This window comes from Crocodylus porosus, unplaced genomic scaffold (assembly GCF_001723895.1).
Source record: "Crocodylus porosus isolate Cpor-Errol unplaced genomic scaffold, CroPor_comp1, whole genome shotgun sequence".
Classification (NCBI taxonomy): Eukaryota; Metazoa; Chordata; order Crocodylia; family Crocodylidae; genus Crocodylus; species Crocodylus porosus.
Window position 1 is genome coordinate 81,596,548 of NW_017728886.1, and position 18,686 is coordinate 81,615,233.

The window sequence follows — 18,686 nt, forward strand, 5'->3', positions numbered from 1 at the left end:
CCCCCGTCCAGGCCCACTCCCCACTTCCCTCCTGCTGCTTGGGATCTGGGCCCACTCCCCATCTCCCCGCCACAGCGGCAGGGCGAAGGGAGGAGAGGGCCCAGGCCAGATGCAGGGGAGGACTGGGCCTGAGGGTAGGGAGAAGCAGAGCTGACAGGATGCAGGGGAGCAGCGGACTCAGGCCAACCTGGCAGCAGCAGGGGGACAGGAAAAGCAGCCTCGGGGCTGACATGAGGGAGAGAGGGGTGGAATCTGAAAGCATTCTTTTCTGATAACTATTTCTTCCAATTTAAGGCAGAAGCTTAAGCTTTCTATGGATCTCTTGGTGCAACACTCTTCTTTACCACCATAGCAACCATGAAAGGATACTAGTAACTGATTTCAAACCAGATTACAGTCATACAAATTTAAATAAAATCTTAGCATTTCTCTTCAGAAAGAGTAAAGACCACAAAAGAGGCCTTTTCTTTTTCTTGGCTTTTCCTGCCCTTTGATTGGGAAAAGCTGCAGTTGCAGATTGGTAAACTGCTCCTGTCAGCAAGTCCCATAATCACAGTTCAGATTTTAAATCTGCGTGCCATTAAAGATGCTCATTTTCCCTCTAGATCCAGCAACTAACAAAACTCTGTCAATATGGGTGGGTGAGGTGGAATGGGAGAATGGGGGGAAACTCAGGCAGAAATAATATTAGATATATTTAATCTTGATTGCCTAGAAGAAAGCAGGACTTCTGTGAGAAGGTGCCATACGTATACTGAGTGGTCAGAAAGAAGGTGCTAAGGGTGGGCAATCTTATTACAAAGAAGTCCTTGATTCATGGCCTTATCTGTAGCACACTCTTCGGCCAATTTCAACAAAATAGCAACCATCTTTGATAGCTTTTGCTGACACTGGGAAATAGCAGCTGTATCACTAAAAAGACATTAAAACAGGCCATACCAAGCCACACAGTAGCAGCCTATATTACTCTGATCTTCAGCTTCCCCAATAATTGTAAGCAAACAAAAAACTGTCCAGTGATAAGAGGAACTATCCCTACTCTTCCTAGTAAACGTAAAAGGAATGTCTTGGAGCAAGCACTGAGCTCGTCACAGCAGCCTCAAGGAATTAGGCAGTCACCTAGGAATCTTGCTCCTATGATAAATGGAGAGAAAAACTCTAAGGCTTTGACATTGTGCTGCCTGGAGTCTGGGTACTTCCATAAAAACCAACCTGGAAGCTGCTAGCTGTCACTGACTTAGCACCTCTCATGAGATTTTGCCTCCATTACTGAAACAGAACACAGTATCAGAGACTTTAGAATGCACATTACAGCTCATTCTCAGCACTCGGGGATTGATATATCTGATGCATCTGCTTCAAGAGCTCCACGACAAACTTCTGACCAGATTCGGAGAAGTCTCTTGGAGCATTTGACAGCTTTCCATGGGTTTTAGAATAGTAATGATACTTAAAGGCATTCCTTAAATGCACAGTCATGACTGGTTGTCAGGATGAGCAGTCATCTGACAGAACAAAAATGCCACAAGGATACTCCTTGAAGTTCCTTCTTTATTTTTCCTTTGAAGACAATCCTGTTCTAATGGGAAAAAGCCACCAAAATAAATGTTCACAGGGAAACTGCAAACTAAGACAAAAATCAAGCACCATATGGTTGCCAAAATGCCAGGGAACCTGGACAGTATGTTCACAACTTTGACAATAAATCAAATTTATGTAAAGGGCAAGAAAAAACTAGACAGCATTTTTTATTGTTTTAAGACAGCAGAATAGATACTGAAAGGGTCTGGCAGATATTACTTTTGTTGGCCTACAAAGTTTAAAAGAGCATGATGGAAGAAAATGTACTGACGGATGGTATCAAAATGGTATGAAACACTTAACAAAGGCATACTTTTAATGCATTCTAGGCACTAATCATAATTTAGTGACAAAAATTAAACAGCTCACCTTGCAGAGGGAATTCCCCTCTTGTTGAGGTCTACTCGTACTCTCTCCCCTACATGTCTATAAATCTCCACAATTGCCAATAATGCAGCATCTCTCACCTGTGAATGCATATTAAAATTGAAGAACTTTTTAACAGAAATTATAAAAGTAATAAAATATGCGAAATAGTAGCCCAAATAACCAATCTATCAGGGAGATAAGCAGCAAATAGCAATGGTCCTATTCCCCCCAGCAGCACCTGGGGTGATGAGGAACAATGGCCAGAAGCTGCTGGAGAATAGGTTCAGGTTAGAGATTAGGAGACACTATTTCACTGTTAGGGTGGCTAGGATCTGGAACAAACTTCCTAGGGAAGTGGTCCTCACTCCTACCTTGGGTAAATTCAGAAAGAGGCTGGATGAACACCTGTCTGGGGTCGTATGATGGCAGCGTGTGCTCCAGCCAGTGGCGGGGAGTTAGACTAGATGATCTATTCAGGTCCCTTCTGACCCCTAACTACTATGAAACCTTATGCCAATCCAGTGTGCAAGTTAACTTCAAACAGCTGAAAATGTAAGGATGGAAAATAAAGTTACCAATTAAAGATGCTAGCTCTTAAGCTGAAACATACTATCTAGTCCATCCTCTGACAAAGCTCTATTATGCTTAATACATTTTGCAATGCTTCAACCAGCCTAATTTTAAGTGAACCAGAAAATGAATTTCAACAACTTCTTGTTGAAGACTATCCTATAGTCCAAGAGACTAAAGACATTTGTCCCCATTTTCATCCTGGAGATGAAATTAAGCTGTAAATTCTTAATCCTCCCAAAAAACTGCATGCAGACAGGGTTCAACTTCTACTTGATAATATACTTCCTTAGTTAAACTGATGAAGGCCTAAAAATATATGTCAGTTAAGTCTCCTTTTGGAGGGCAGTCCTTCCTGTTTATCATGTGCTGCTTTTCTTTGAGTACACTATACAGAAAACAATTGTATCCACCAATGATTCAATTCAACCTGCCAGAGACAGGAAACAACTGTACTGAGAGCATTCTACCAAACCCAATTTAAAAAGGAACACTATCAGAACTGTTTCCCAACAACTGTCTTCACGTGCAAAAATGGATCAGTGAGAAAACCAAGCTGCATGACTGAATAAGATGGACATGGACAAATGGAGAAACAAATCTAGAGAGAATACTTAAGTATATAACATCAATTATCTCTCCCTCATCTCAAAATACAATTGCTCAAGCAATAAAATGCTTACCGGACTATTGGAGTCTCCAAACAAGATGCATAAGTGTGGAACCAATTTGTTGAGGATTAACGATTGTGCACCATAACTGCAAAAACAAACAAAAATAAGTGTCATGCCAACAGGGAAAAAATATGTTTTATGAGCAAACGACCTTGTAGCTTAGCATCAATAAACGTTTACATGGATTGAAGTCCCTGCCCTGGTCATTAGTTACTTTTTTTTTTTTTAAATGAAGTTGAAGCTTCTCATGCCTTCGCATCTTTCAGAAAACTGCAGAAAACTCAGAAAGTGTAAGTGTACAGACTTCCCACTTTTTAAAAGAATAATTTTGCGAAGACATCAAGCTTCTTAAACTGTTATATTCAGAAGAAAAAGAAGCAATTGAGAAACAAGATAGGATACTAATTATAATACTTTATACCCAAAAGAAACAAGAAAACTTACGCATTCAAGGTTGCAATGAGACACAAGCACACTCCCTCTCGGGATCGGTTATTCTTGTGTTTAAAACCAACAGCAAGGCGTTCCCAAATGTACTATTAAAACAAAAACAATTGTTTTTAATTACTAGGCTCACAATGCAATATAATTCTGTTCATCTTCTGTAATGATATTTGGACCACCAGGTTCTGCATACATAGAAAACTGAATCAAAATAGTTCTGTTCTGGTTATTGGAATAGGTTGGGTTTTGGGGAGATTTTTTTTGGGGGCGGGGGTTGTTTTGTTTTTTTACAAAATTAGGTTATTTTACATGATTTACAGTATGGAACACTAGTCAACATTTTCCTTACATATGCATTATTTACTTTTAGTAGAAAATACACTATGCCAGAAATATGAAAAGGTTTGTCCCTGTAAAATATAGTCCAATATTTCACTTCTTTTTTACTATTTTTAAATATTACTTTTTGATGACAACAGCAAAGCCAGATTCAGTTTCAAACTAATATGGTTTGAAAGGCATTTGTTATCCATTTTCTTCAATGTTTCACATACTTCTTATAAAATTTCCTGCAAGAACCAGTTTGTTTCCTCTTATCCAAACCCAACTGATCACTGTACATTTAATCTTGCTTTCCGTGTTCCATATTTCTTCATCAGGAATTTTTTTCTTGCCCATTCATTTATCCTGCTTCTACTTTCTCCTCTGTTTTTACTTCTCCTTTTATGTTGCTCTCTCGTGATTTCCTGTATTATGACTTTTACGCTACACAATCCCTCACTTGCTCTCCTGCAATACTGTTGCCTCTCTTTTATTTGGTCACTTACCACTATCTTTTTAATCCTCCAATTGTCAGTAGCTCTGGAGCTTTATATCAAATCACCCTTGCTAACGCTGCAAACTGGGAGTTTATAAGACCTGGATTTCCAGTGATCAAACTGCAACCCCCAACTGCAGTGCTGCCATTATAATCCAGCAAGCATCTGAGAAAATGTTGCCTAGCAACAACTGCACCCTGCCTGAGCAATAGCACATTACTCAGTCTACTCAGCATCCTACACTCCCCAAATACTGCAATTCCAATATAGCATGATCACATCAAATAAATAATTTTATCCTGCAAGTCATTAAAATTGCATTCGTCTTGCTGCAAAATAATAACAAAGCAAACAAACAGCACCAGCAGGTCATATAACCAGGGAATATTGTCTATATAAACTTCAATCTTTAATAATTAGATAGCTACAGCCTAGAACAGATACCCAGAAAAGGGTTAAGAAATTAAAATGTTAAGCATAATTTGAAAATTTCTTACATTGTATCATATGTAAACAGAATGAACTAGAGGAGGGCAGCAGCATTTGCTTGGTAAAACAGCACAAATAAACAACAACAGGTTGCAAAGAAGAAAACATCAGGCCCCAATTAGCCCATCCTTTAGTATGTACAAGATCTTAAAAAGCCTTCCTTTCAGGACTCACATTACTTTTATTACAGAAATAAAATGCTCATTGTTTTCTAACTCAGGATGAAGTTTGCCAATTAAAACTCCCTGGTAGATTAGGTCCTACTGCACAGGGTTTAGTCCTACATCTGACTACAGGTTTTAACAACTGAAAAGCCTCTTTCTGCTTTTGTGAACCAGTGTCCGCATTCATTTTGTTGCCTAAACTTATGAATTACGTCTGAAGAAAATCTTCATAACAGTCAAGTTATCAGCTGCATGCCCACTGGCAACTAATATTTTAAGCAACATTACTCAGGATGTTTACAAGATACAAAATGCTGTTAGGCAGTCTTACAATTTTACCTTCTATACAAATATGAACATTACACAAGTATCTAAAAGGTCCAGTCATCAAGAGGATCCCATTGCACTGAGCACTGTAAAAGGAATATGTAACTCAGTTTTGAAGTATTAACTGTAATCTTAGTAAAATACCAGTGTCACAATTCAGCAGATCTCCAGAGCCCTGAGTTTCTCCCCACTGCACTGTTACTTGCCCAAGGAACAGAATGATTGCTCCAGAAGTAGTTTCCTATCCCAGCATCTCAATTCCTCTGCCCTTACAGCTACAGTAAGGGAACCCAGCTGGCCCCAAGTGGCCCCTGCTTTGAATTGTGGAAGAAAGTATTGGTGCCTCACTCTGTGGAGAGTCAGCCTAGAATATCACTTGCCCAGAAATCACTCTTTCCATTGGAAATCAAGTCAAACAACAGAAGGATTTATTACATAAAATGAAAAAAATATGTAAACAAAATGGGCTATAGGCTTGGAGACTAACAGAAAACAAATAGAGTTTCTTACCCTCTCACCTGTTTGCCCCAACTAGTCAAGATATAGTTATGCTATCTAACTATCATCAGAAAAGTGAATTGCTTTCTATCAGGAGTGTAGGTTTGTAGCCATATTGATCAAAGGACATAGGCAGACAAGGTTCTTTGGGTCAATCTAGTATCTTTTATTAGACCAACTCAAATTGTTGGAGTGGTAAAGCAGCCAGGAGCCAGTTCGTATGCAAGAAGGAAGGCCAGTCAGTTTTAACTGACTACATTTTCACTGACTGGCCCTCTTGCATACATACTGGCCTCTGGCTGCTTTGCCACTCCATTCAGGAAAAGCACAGACCAGTTACAGACACTTCCTCAGCCTGACAAAGGGCATTTGTGCCCAAAAGCTTGTTAAGAATTTTTATGACTATTTAAGTTGGTCTAATAAAAGATACTGGATTTACCCAAAGAACCTTGTTTGCTTTCTACCAGATTTCTAATCTTCAAATAATTTATTAATAGTTTTGGACTATTTTGCTTTAAAACCATGATCCCACTAACATTTACATGCTTTGACTTCAATACCACTACTCATACATACAACGTCATATTTGTAAGTAAATGCAGATATGGGCCTAAGTCTGAATTTTTCAGAGGTGATCGTACCATTGGCGATGCTGTCTGGTCCATTAATTTCAATATGAGATTCTGGGCTTGTTCTCGAACTTGGTCTTTGGCATCTCCCATCCGATCTATCAAAGGTAGAAGAACTATATGACAAAGAAAAAAAATTAATCAAATACATATTCACCAATTTAAAAATCTGAAAATAGGTATAGAAAACATGCTTTATGAATCAGAAAAATCTTGTATCCGCTTCAAAAATCAAGTTGGGATTTTAAAAAAAGCCACGGTATTTTTACAACTCATACTTATGTTTACAATACTTTAAAAAACATTTTAATTGATGTTGCTATTAAAAAACAGATTTCCATTTAAAAAATGTTGAGACTGATATACTTTTCCTTCCTAACAACCACATGTGTGACTTCAATCTGATCTTCAGAAAAGGACAATTTACATAAGCTTGTCAACCAATATTACATCAGAAAAAGAACATTTTGCCCAAGGTAAAAAACTAGGGTAGAACATGCAGGGATGAAACTGTTTTCACCAGAGGCGTTCCTCTGTAATTGTGTATCGTATTTCTAATACCTCCTTTAGCTTTATATTTCAAACAAGCACATGTTCCAAGTAGGACAATTTTTTAAATTTGTACAATCCTCAATCACAAATGCATCATCAAATTAAGGATGAGCCTTCCGTGAGAACAATAATTTTAAAAAATGGTCACAATATTAAAACGACAGCTTCCTAACATATTGGGTGCATCCATGTGAGCTATTAGCACAAAGCAATAAACTCAAGTGCATGTAGTGCTGGAATGTATTGCTCCTGGGTGGCACATTTGGACATGCACCAGGGAACACAGCATGTTGGACTGGATCAAAGCAGCCCCAGCTGGCAGAGTCCTGGAGGGTCAGCCTGCCAGCCTGGGGCTGCTCTGACCCACCTCAACACACTGCAGAGGGACTGGCAAGGGTGCTCCAGTGCAGGGCTAGCCAGCAGGCAGCCACCCACACTGAAGCACCCATGTGCCCCAGCCAGTCCAGTCAGTGTCTACACATGCACTACTGTGCACTAAAGAACTCCACCGCAGGGCAGTACTTGTATTTAGAAGTACTGACCTGTGGTGGAGTTAATTAGTTTCTTGTGGCCTAAAAGGGCCACACATGTAGGCATTGAGACTACTGTGGAACCAATTAGGCAGCTCCACCATAAACATCTCATGTAGATGTGCCCACCATATTATATTTGCTCTACCTGTGAGGCATGGCAGGCTGAATTAACAGGGTGCGTATACAGCAAGCCACTGGCACTAATTCCCTCCCTATGTTGGTTGCCGCACCTATTTCTACCCGCACACCCCTTACCAATTGCTGCCATCTCCCTGGCTAAATGGGATGGATAAAATCGCTCTGCTGGCTACATTGGTCCATATGCCACAGGTTGCTGACCCCTGCACTCAACGGCTGTATTTCATGTCCTGAATTCAAGATTAACTAATGGAAATTGGTATTACATTTTTATATTACAACTCGGGAAAGAAATCATGGAACTATTGTAGACAGTTCTCTAAAAATGTCAGCTCAGTGTGCAGCACTGAACAGAAAGTCAATAAAAATGTTGGGCATCATTAAGAAATGATGCCCAACAAAACAGAGATCATTATCACACCACTTTACAAATCCATGGTGCGACCACATCTTGAATTGTGTGTGAAGTTCTCGTCTCCACATCTCAAAAAGGCTGTAAGAGAATTAGAAAAGATAGAGAAGGGCAAGCAGAATGATCAAGACCAACTAAAAAGGCTAGGACTTTTCAGTCTGGAAAGAAGGCTGAGGGGGAAAAATGTGAGAGGTCTCTAAAGTCATGAAAGATATGGACCAAGTGAACAACAAACTGCTGATCACCAAGACGCAGTATACTACAACTACTGGACACCACTGGAATTAATACGCAACAGGTTTAAAACTAGCAAGAGAGTACTTTTTTATGGAATGCGTAGGTAACTTGTGGAATTCACTGCTTGAGGATGTGGTAGAGGCAGACTACTTTGGCCTTATGTTTGTCACATTCAACAATTTACCATTTTTTTCTACTATCAGATCGATAGCACTACTAGGATTTAGTCTGTTGCTCATATATTTGAAAAATTCCTTATTGCCCTTAATTTTATTAGCTATGCACTTCAGTAATACCTTCGCCTTCTCTCAAGTGTCTGCATCTTAACTGTCCTTTTATATCGCAACCAAGTCCTCCATTTCTTATGCACATACGTATGTGCATATTTGTAGCTGCCTTCACTTCCCATTTAAATTAGATGCGCTCTCTCTTTTTTTTTTTCAGTGAGAAACCTCATAATTGAATAATTATTTAGGGGGGGCTTAAAGAACCCTCAAGTCTAGTTATTCACATTTTTGTGTTCATATTTTTCCTCCCCCTCAATTTTGTTCATGATTATTTTCAGGTTTGGGGAACTGACCTCTTTAAAAAAGCACCATACATTACTCAGTATTATATTATTTTTGTCTAAAATATTAGACTGTGATTCCTTGCCCCTAGGCAATTTGTTTTTAGTTGAATGATCACTTCACCTTCATCTGTGAGTCATCCAGTTTAAGCATCCTAACAGGCTTATAGCTTTTTCATTGCTCAATAGGATTCAGTCCTCACTGAGCATGCTCCATCCCATCACAGCTTCTAGTGATGAGTAGAGTAGTATCTGCTGTCTCCACTAAATTACTAAATATATTCCATTCCCCTAGCAGCACGAAAATGGCACTGATGGCAGGAAGCCTGTCCCCTCTATTTTCTCAACCTCCCTGCTGGGCCCAAAGCAACAATGAAGAGAACGAAGCCAAATGACTGAAAAAACAGAGGATAAGAGCTAGGGTGCAGACACGGAGGACAGCAGACTGAGGTGAGGACCCTGATGAGAATAGACTTGTGGTAAAATTGAAGTGTGAAACAGAAGAGAGCCAATAGGAGACTGATTCAACTAAAGAAAATGTTACATGAAAAAGCCAGCTAGAGGTGATACTGGACAATATGGGTAAGATGGGGGATACAGAAAGCCAGGTATAGAAACCAATGGTGGGAAATGGAAATAGATTTGACATGAAGCCAGAATGCATAAAGAGATACAGTACTAATGTCATCATTACTCAAAACCACTAAGAAGCCAGGATATGAGAAGAAACCTAAAATCAGACAGATAAGGCTGATGCAATGCTTTTTAATTACATTTTGATTTTTATTAGTTATATTTTAGTATTTTTCTCTAAAAATGAAACTGATTTCAAAATATGCTAGCACCTAGACTTGTTATAATCTCTTAAGAAATAAATAATAAAATAAATAAGTATGGACCCGAGAGTCTCTATTTTAGAGCTTTCAGCTCTAGCTTGCATACCCTTTTCTCTATAAAGAAAAAAAACTGGGCACAAAAATATAATTTTTGAGGCCAACGTTTATGACTAGGACACACATTTCATGAATCCTATATTAAGGGCTTGATTCTCTGTGTGATCCAACAGCTGTGAAGCTGGAAGCAAGCGTCTGGCCAAAGTCATCACAGGCACCCAGCTGCAATTATGATCTTAAAGCAGCTGTTTGACACAAAGCATAAGCAAAACCTTAATAAATGAGGATACCATTCACCGTTTTCTAACATAATTTAAAAATAGTCTGAAAAATAGAAAAGCTGTATACTTGCTTTCATAACAACTACTTTTTTGTCCATTAACCACCAAAGTTATCTTTGTACTGAAATCTACTTGCATTTCACTGCTTGTCTGTGACTATAAATCACAACAGCATACAGGGAAAGCTCAAGGCATAAACCTGATGCAAAATCTCTATGTGGCAGTTGCGCACAACAAACAGTCTGCAATGAAAGTGAGAGAAACAAGCAGGCTCTGCATTTTAAGGCAGGCATTTTAGAGGTTGGTAAATTTAGCCCCAATTCATTCAGAGGTGAATTTGGGCTATAAGAAAAAACATGTTTCAGAGCACAGTATTTCCACAGCTTATTTAAAACAAAAAACAAACCAACAACCCCCCCACCAGATCTTCATCTGCCATGAGTACAATGTATTCATGTGCCCCTGACCTGTATTTCCCCAGCTCATAATCTACATAATTGCCATAACATTGTCAATTTTCTCTCCCCTAACCTGTCATGCCAGTAATGACTAAAATTGAGAACAGCCATGACTATCAGTTTTTTACCCATAGTTTCTATTTTTTTTACATTATTTTATTCTTGTAACTGCACATGTTAAAATTCAAAAAGTTATCCAATTCATTTTAAAGCCTGTTGAACTGCTAGTGTCCATGACCTTCTCTAGTCGTGAATGACATTGAACAATGGGGGCCACTCCGATCCTCTTCCCACCTGATCTGCTGCTCTGCTTTTTGTTTCCTGTCCTGTGCTCCTTGCTCTATTTACCACTGTGCCGCCTCTGCCCCCTCTCTAATCTGCCATGTGACAAACACAAAGGTTGCCCATGCCACTTATAACACTCATGCCATAGATCAACCACTCCTGATATAGAAAAGCGCTGAATTTCAGTTTCACTATCAGAGTTCCTCCTTTTATCTATGCTCTCCAGGTTAATGAAGTTTAGCCTGTGTAAATGTCTGTTGCATCTATACCTTTGCGTGGTTATCTACACCAACTCTGGATAATTTCAAAGTTTGCTTTATGATGATGTACAATTAAAGGTTTACAAAATACCTATTGCCCAAAGAAAATTAAGAGTCTTTCCTATACGAGTTCCAATGTTTATAGAAACTCCTTTTTGATTAAAACAAAAAAATGCCCCCCATCCTTTTTATACATGCAAAACATAAAAGCTCCCCACATGCAATATGAGATTAAATCTCTGCAGTGACATCTCCCACTTCCTGCAAAGACTTGCAAATACTAATAGCAGCAGTAGGAATTGGCCAAAACTACTAAGGAGGGGAAGTAGAGAGCTGCCTCTACAACTAGAGTGACTGCTGATGTTGTTATATACTGTATGCCTAGGAGAGAGAGAGAAGATCCACAGAGCTTTCTCCATGTACACTGTTGCACTATCGAGCTGTGTAAGCTACTTTTGTCACACAAGCAAAAGGCCTGCTGAAGTGGGTGCTGGTGGTGATAGCTGCTCCACACAACAACCATGACATGTCCTACCTGTAACATGAGTCCCCTAAAGAGCATCCAGGAAGGATTTTCCCCCAGGTCTTTACACTGGCCCAAATCTCATTGCTCACCATACCATGGCCATTCTTTTTAAGATAAGACCCAAGCCACATCTGTAGAAGACAGTATGTGCAAGACATCCCTTATGAGTGTTGGGGTAATGCGAGGCCCAGGAATGGGCCAAGAAAAATGCAAGAGACTGATTTTTTGTTGGTGATATATTTTACTGGACCCTCCTGCACCACTGGGAGGGACACAGGCTTTCAGGATTCTACTATACTCTTTCTTCTTCAAGTCTCTGAGAATACAGGCAGACACAGCAGAGTTAAATAGCAGATAAAACAAAGGCTTATGCAAAACTCCACATGCAAATAAAAACAGGAAAGAAGAGATATTACCAGGTAGCTGGTATCAGACAAAAGAAATGCAATAGGGAGAGTAACCTGATAAGGGGAAGACCGAGACCATTCAAGAGGCTTGCTGTCACCTGTGGAGTGCAAACAGATTAGCAGGGATCAGCTAGAAGAAGGGTGGCCATGGCAAACATGGCAGAAAGCAGAACAGCAGATCAGGCACAGGAAGGGAACTGAAGTGGCACTCAGGCAGGGTGCAGAGCTAATTTGTGGCATGCCTACCAAAACACCTGGCCCTCAAAGTAGTCAATTATAATGACTCATGAAGTCTATGTCTGTGTTAAGTCCCTAGTTCCTAGTGTCCAGTAACATCATTAATTTTTGTTCCCAGGCCCATCTTCAGCACCCCTGCCACTTCAGCAAGAGACTCAGGGGAATGGGTATACATAGACTGTGGGAGGGTCAAAGCCCACAATAAGGAAAAAGGAACATTTATTAATATATATGTGGTCTTATGGTTCTGTATAACAGGAAAGCAGAGTCTGACTCCAAACAGTTGTGGAGATGAACAACAAGGTTTAGGTCAGAACCTTTCAGTCTGCAGCTCACAATAGCAAGTCATCTGTTTGACAAGTTGATAAGTCTAAGACCTAAAAGGAGACAGAGGATGGATGAAAAGAAGCAAAAGGCAAGATAGTACAATTACTATTGTTCAATTCACCTACTGATTATTCCTGTTAGTAATTTCCTGCAAGCAAAATAAATGTAATCCTAGGATTTTCAAGGACATGCTGCACAATGCAGCTTAAGTCATTAGACAATATAAATATAGCAAAGCATTTTCTTTTAAATGTTCCTACATTAGGGAAATCAACAAAGGAGTTTTGATTTAAAAATACTGTAAGACTGTAGGTTTATTTTTCTCATTTAAAATAGAAGACTAAATATCAACACACTCCACTGAACCAGGAAAGCATCTTAAATTGTGCATCTTAATGCCATCCATTTCATTATCAGTGCTTTTCAGGTAACTGTCATCTAACTGACTGGACCTGAAACATAATCATGTAAGGTTTTATGAAGTTAAATCCTGCAAGTGTGCACATACAAAACTAATTTGAGATCAACTGACAACACTACAAATAGCCAGAGTTTGACAAAGGACTGGATTCTGACTTTCTTTGAATTTACAGGTCATTAAGATGCAAAACAGTACCTCGTACAAGACTTTTTGGCTTACACGGAAAGGTTTACTTGTCTAGCTTTTCAATACTCGTTTTTTTTCATTACTAGTACAATTTCCAGATTATGCCTAGTTTTTTAAAAAAGGACAAGAAAATAGTCATTTACAGGGAAGCCAAATTGTGATCATTTTCCAAAGCATTTATAACCAAGATATTCAAAGTTGAATCAGCTCTTGATATGTATATAAAATTGATTAAAAAATGCTCCATATGTCATTAAAGCTACAGATAAAAAGAATAATCTTATTTAAACTGTAGCGTGTGACATTTAGAAAATCGAGATATTTTTTCTTCTAAAAACATGAGCTGACAATCACTATACTGAATTCAGTCTTGATTTTGTTTATTTTTTGAAGTTACAGTTATACAACCAAGATACTATTTAGGTCAGTATTTCAAAGTTTAGATACCAAAATTTATGCACTTAGATATATGTCCCATCACTTTCAAAGTCACTGGAGGCCAAGGGAGCTCAGTACCCCTTTAAAAAAAATAAAAGCATAAAAGGAAAGATAAGGCCACATTGTTTAGATGATGAACCACAGCCAGAAGTCTGAATGTATTGGCCTCGTTTATTCCTTTAAATTTCTCAAAGCATTTACTTTAAATACTGCCATATCTAGACATAGATGTACAGCAACATTTAAACTGAATGAATAAATGTATTTATTTATTTTTAAGAACTCAAACATTAAATATTTATTGTTTTGCACTGGGAGTAAATAGCAACTATAGCATATCTTTGCAACAGATTTTGTGCCTGGCATGATAAATCTGTGACAAGTCTGAAAGCTGCAATAGTAAAACAAGCTTATTATTAAGTGCTTTAAATGATTTTTCAGTTGCCTTTTATTTTTATCATACGCGTGCAGATTATGATACGTTTCATAGTATACATGAAGACTGCACATGGATGTCATGTGCTAAAAGAACAAACAGAAAACCCTCTTGATAAACCGTTACCTTAAAACTGAAACAGACTATTTGTTCAAAGGCTACAGGGCCTCCAAATGTTTAATTTAATCCTGTATTGCTATTATTCACTCTCACCATCCCCTCCAGCAACATGAGATCTCCTAACCAAAAACAGGTTTCTAAGTACGTATGATGTTATGCTGACTTGTGTTCATGATAAATGATTCAGGCATGCCACAAGGTAAGCCCCACACCCACACATGCCACACTAGTTCCATAAACCTCCCCAGTCTGTTGTACTGCTTTATGCTCCTTAACATATGTGCTGTGTGCCACACACACAAGCTGCACGCACACTAAAAGTGACACAGGCCACTGGGTTGGCCACCTCTGATTTATACCAAGATTTCCATAAGCAGCAGATAGATTTGATGCTACATCTTTCTCAGTACCCACCATCTATAACTCAGCCCCCCCCGCTCCTTTCAGCAGACTAAAATGATTTACACAAAACTCAGGCTTACTGCTCATAAGCCTTTGTTTTGATAGTATGCTAGAAACCTACAAATGACCACAAAGTACACTCAGATAAATCTTGTTTTTTCTATATTGCACTGTTCATAGACAAAGATCAAAAGGGAAATCCTGATTCCATGAACCACAACATTAATTAAAGTGACACCTGTGGTTTACAGGAACAGGGTTGGGAATTTCTTTTGGGAGACTGGTTAATATAATCTTCTCTCCTTTTGGAAAATACAGTACTCATTTAGAACTCTGTGCCCAGGGGCATAACTAATCATCCTGTAGTACTACTACTATAAAATATTATAATTTTAATCCCCATTATGAACTAATTAAAATACTACAGTCAACTTGTAAACACGGGATATGGTATGGGAAAAATGCTTGTGTGCGTCTATAATTTGCCGTGCATCTGGTCTGTATGGCTTTTTCAGATGTTGCTGTTGCTTGAGGAAAAGACACCCTGCTATTGAGTCAGATTCTAGAGGGTCCTCCGGGGTTCTCACCTGCCATGTCTTTGCTGTAATAAATGTATTTAGTTGGGAGGAAGATGCATGTTCCATCCCTCCTGGCCCCCTCTTTAGATCTTCCTGTCTGTCTTCCCGTTTGGGGCTCTGCCTCCCTTACACCCCACCTAACACCAACCAATGACATTAAGTTCTAGTCTTCTGGGTTTGGTTACAGTACCATTACACGTGTCCTGACCTTTTGAATTGGTATAAATATATAAGGGTGTCAGTTCGTCCCGCTCTGCTTAGGCTATAGTGGGACTGGCCTAGCTTTTTCCTGACCTCAGGTTACCTTGTCTCCCATTTCCTCTCTCACCAATCTGTAGTTGCTGTGGTGCAGACAGCTGTCTCCTTCTCTCTGCAGGTTCCTGGTGGGTCCAATTCAGTCAGGAGACATCAGGAGTCATGGCTCTGCTTCAGGTGAGTAATATAGCCCTTCTGGGCTTGAACTAACTCCAAAAGCCCCTTCTGGGGGCTGCCACCACTTTTCCTTCAGTGGGGCTTTGTTATGCCCTGGGCTGCACGGTGCTTGCCAGGGAACCCACTTCTAGTTCACCCAGTGTCTCTTGTCCAGCAGGGTTTTTATTCCCCTTTTGAGGGACTAGCTGGTGAATTGGCACCAGCATGCGACCATAAAACGCACCCACGTCGGCACGGGAGCCAGTCCCGGCTTCTCCTGGGTTGACTACTGTTTGCTTTTTTTTTCATCCGGCAGTGTTCTCCCCAGCCGCAGCTCCGTGCCTGCCACTCCTCCAGCTCGGCATGGCTTCCCACCTGCTCTGCTCATCTTTCCCCCCAGGTAAATTCTCGTCTGGGGCTCTATTTCTGTCAGTGTCATTTCTGGACCCTGTTTTAATTGTGCCCTTATGCACAAATGAAAAATTACACTGCTTCCAACACTGGTTAGAAGACTGACACTAAAAAAAATATGTTATTTAATCCACGTGTGTCAAGCATATAGACCATAGGCTGCATCCACCCTGTGGGACTCTCAGAGCAGCTAGGAATCCAGGGGAGGGGCAACCAGAAGTGTGGCCTGCCACCAAACTCCCAGCAATGGAGCCCTGAGGAACACATGTGTCAGCAACAGGAGCTGCCTTAATGCCTGTGCTGGCATTGCTTGCTCTGCTGCTGCCACTGGAACCAGATGCAGCCTATGAAGAACCCAGAACTGGCCCAGAGGTACTCCAGATCATAATAAAATTGTCCCTGAACTCCTCTACTGACTGTGGCCAGACTTAACCTGCGGGTAATTCATAAAGCTACGCAGGTTATAAAACTTTTTCTTTATTTCCGCTTCTTAACAAAACACCTATTAATATGAAGGGAGTAGACTTTTTAAATCATTTCAGCTATTTCCTACTCACTTAAAGAAATCTATCCCCATGGTAACAGCACAGAAAACGAAATGGAAGATAAAGACATGTTTTGACACATTACAGTTAGGTAATGTTATATCCCCATTAATTACTGAGCTACGTATCACGCATAGGAATATTCCAGTATCTCAGAAAATACTGAGATGAAATGCAGCAAATGAAAAAAAGAGGCTTATTTATGCAAGACCAAGAAAAGAAAAGAAAAAAGAAAAAGATTTTCTGTTATATTATTAGAGAAACACACACGCGTGCGCGAGCACACATACACATATACACACACACACACACTCTCTCTAAAAGGCTGATATTTCCAATCGGTTCATAAAATTGATTTTTAAAAGTTCCAGATGCATTATCTAAAAAAGGTAGCAATTTGGCCCGAGAAAAATGGGGCAAAGTAGTAAATAACATCATAAAATGGTCTTATTTGGCCATATGCGTATAACACTTCCTTTTTTTTTTTCTTAGTAAGAGTCCAAGCCACAGGGATGACTTGCTGGAACATAAAAACAAAATGGAATGCCTTGGATAAGCATTTCCCAGTCATATTACATTGTCTTATATTCAAAGTCACCTTAGATTCAGGTAAATATGGTATTTTTGCAGCACAGAGGTTGGGGGGTACTTTTAGATAATCTCTCCAATAATTAAATTCTGTACATGGAAATTTTTAATTTCTTACATATACAATCTAATCAGAGGAAGGTTATCTTAATTTAATTTTCACTGCTGTGGTAGGGAGCATGGGGCTAGACCCCTTTGTCCTCCCGGTCTGCCCCCCAAGCATGTTACCAGCCATCTGCCCCCTGCCATGCTGCCTCCCCAACTCCCTACTCCTCTATGCCACTTGTCCCCACAGTGCCCGATGCCCTGCCACTTACTCCCTGTCCCCCATGCCTATGCCTCCCCACTCCCTGTCCCCTCACCACCTGCTCCACCCTGTGCCTGCCTGCCCTCCTATACCACTTACCTTCTGCTGCTCAGTTCCAGGTCAGGCATTCGTGGTGGCAGCAGCAGTGGCCCCAACCTGGCCCAGCCCTGCCCTGTCCTCCCAGGCAGAAGCAGCAGCCTTCTGCCTCCGGTAATATTCCCCTTCTCCTAACATAACCCTTGTTCTCCCTCATCTGCTAGCCTGAATTGTGAAGCTATAGGATAAGACTGACCACCAAACCACATCACTGAAGGTCTTCACGTGCCTTAACTGGAAGCTTAGCAAAGTCAAAACATCAAGGCAACCGTTTGAAAAAAATAAATACTCATTTTTCCTGTTGCATGACTATGAAAACTGCGAGATGGTAGAAAGAGCTTACTAGGAATTTTTCCTAGACTTAATCCCTCTCAGTAGGCAGTTTTTCACATCCAGATATTATGCAACAAATAAAACAACAAGGACATAACTATTTATTTCTAGAACTTCACCCCAAAATGGTGCAACTTGATTATTAAATGGACACACATGCTACAGGCTTTCAGTGTTGAGTGAGAGTGGGTTAGGCAATCTTAGCTATGTCTCTCCCTCTATACTTATCTGCCACAACTTGGATGAAGAAAAGGAAGGGAATCAGTGTCCTTTTGATGTTCCAGATTAATAACTGCCACCCGGATGTTACATGCTCAAAGGGTTAGTTTTATTTTCTGTACTTTCACAAGAGTTACTGCATCCGTTGCCAATGTGCCTGGGTTATAGATAAGAAATTTTTAACACACAGTCACTTGGATACTTTAACCACTTGCTGCCGCTAATTAGTTCATTAGCAGTATGTGCTCACTGTGCCTCTATTTTTTATAAGCATCTTGTGCCAGGAGCAGCCCTGGCTGCTCCACCACCTTCTGTGCTGACACTTATGGCACTGAAACAGTCTTGACAAGCTCAGGGGTTGGTATTGGTTTCCCCTGCCCGTGTCTTGCCCCGAGACACCCTCTTCACTCAGGAATCCCTTTGCCGAGCCGCGTCGCAGAGCCTTGGCTCTTCTCCGGACTCACCGAAACAGCCGAAATCCACAGGTAAAAGACTAGTCTTGTGTCTGACCTGCCGTC

At 40.1% G+C, this 18,686-nt stretch overlaps 1 protein-coding gene across 18 annotated transcripts in view; it reads right to left on the reverse strand.

The window, feature by feature from the left end:
• CLASP2 (cytoplasmic linker associated protein 2) overlaps nt 1-18,686 on the reverse strand; it is a 220,451-nt gene that overhangs the window by 187,700 nt on the left and 14,065 nt on the right. For all 18 annotated transcript variants that reach the window (XM_019537881.1, XM_019537785.1, XM_019537770.1 and 15 more), the window contains 4 exons: nt 6,576-6,679; nt 3,639-3,730; nt 3,204-3,279; nt 1,951-2,048 (listed from right to left, as the gene is read on the reverse strand). In XM_019537881.1, the coding sequence (XP_019393426.1) occupies nt 1,951-2,048; nt 3,204-3,279; nt 3,639-3,730; nt 6,576-6,679 (370 nt within the window). The remainder of the gene's footprint in view (nt 1-1,950; nt 2,049-3,203; nt 3,280-3,638; nt 3,731-6,575; nt 6,680-18,686) is intronic.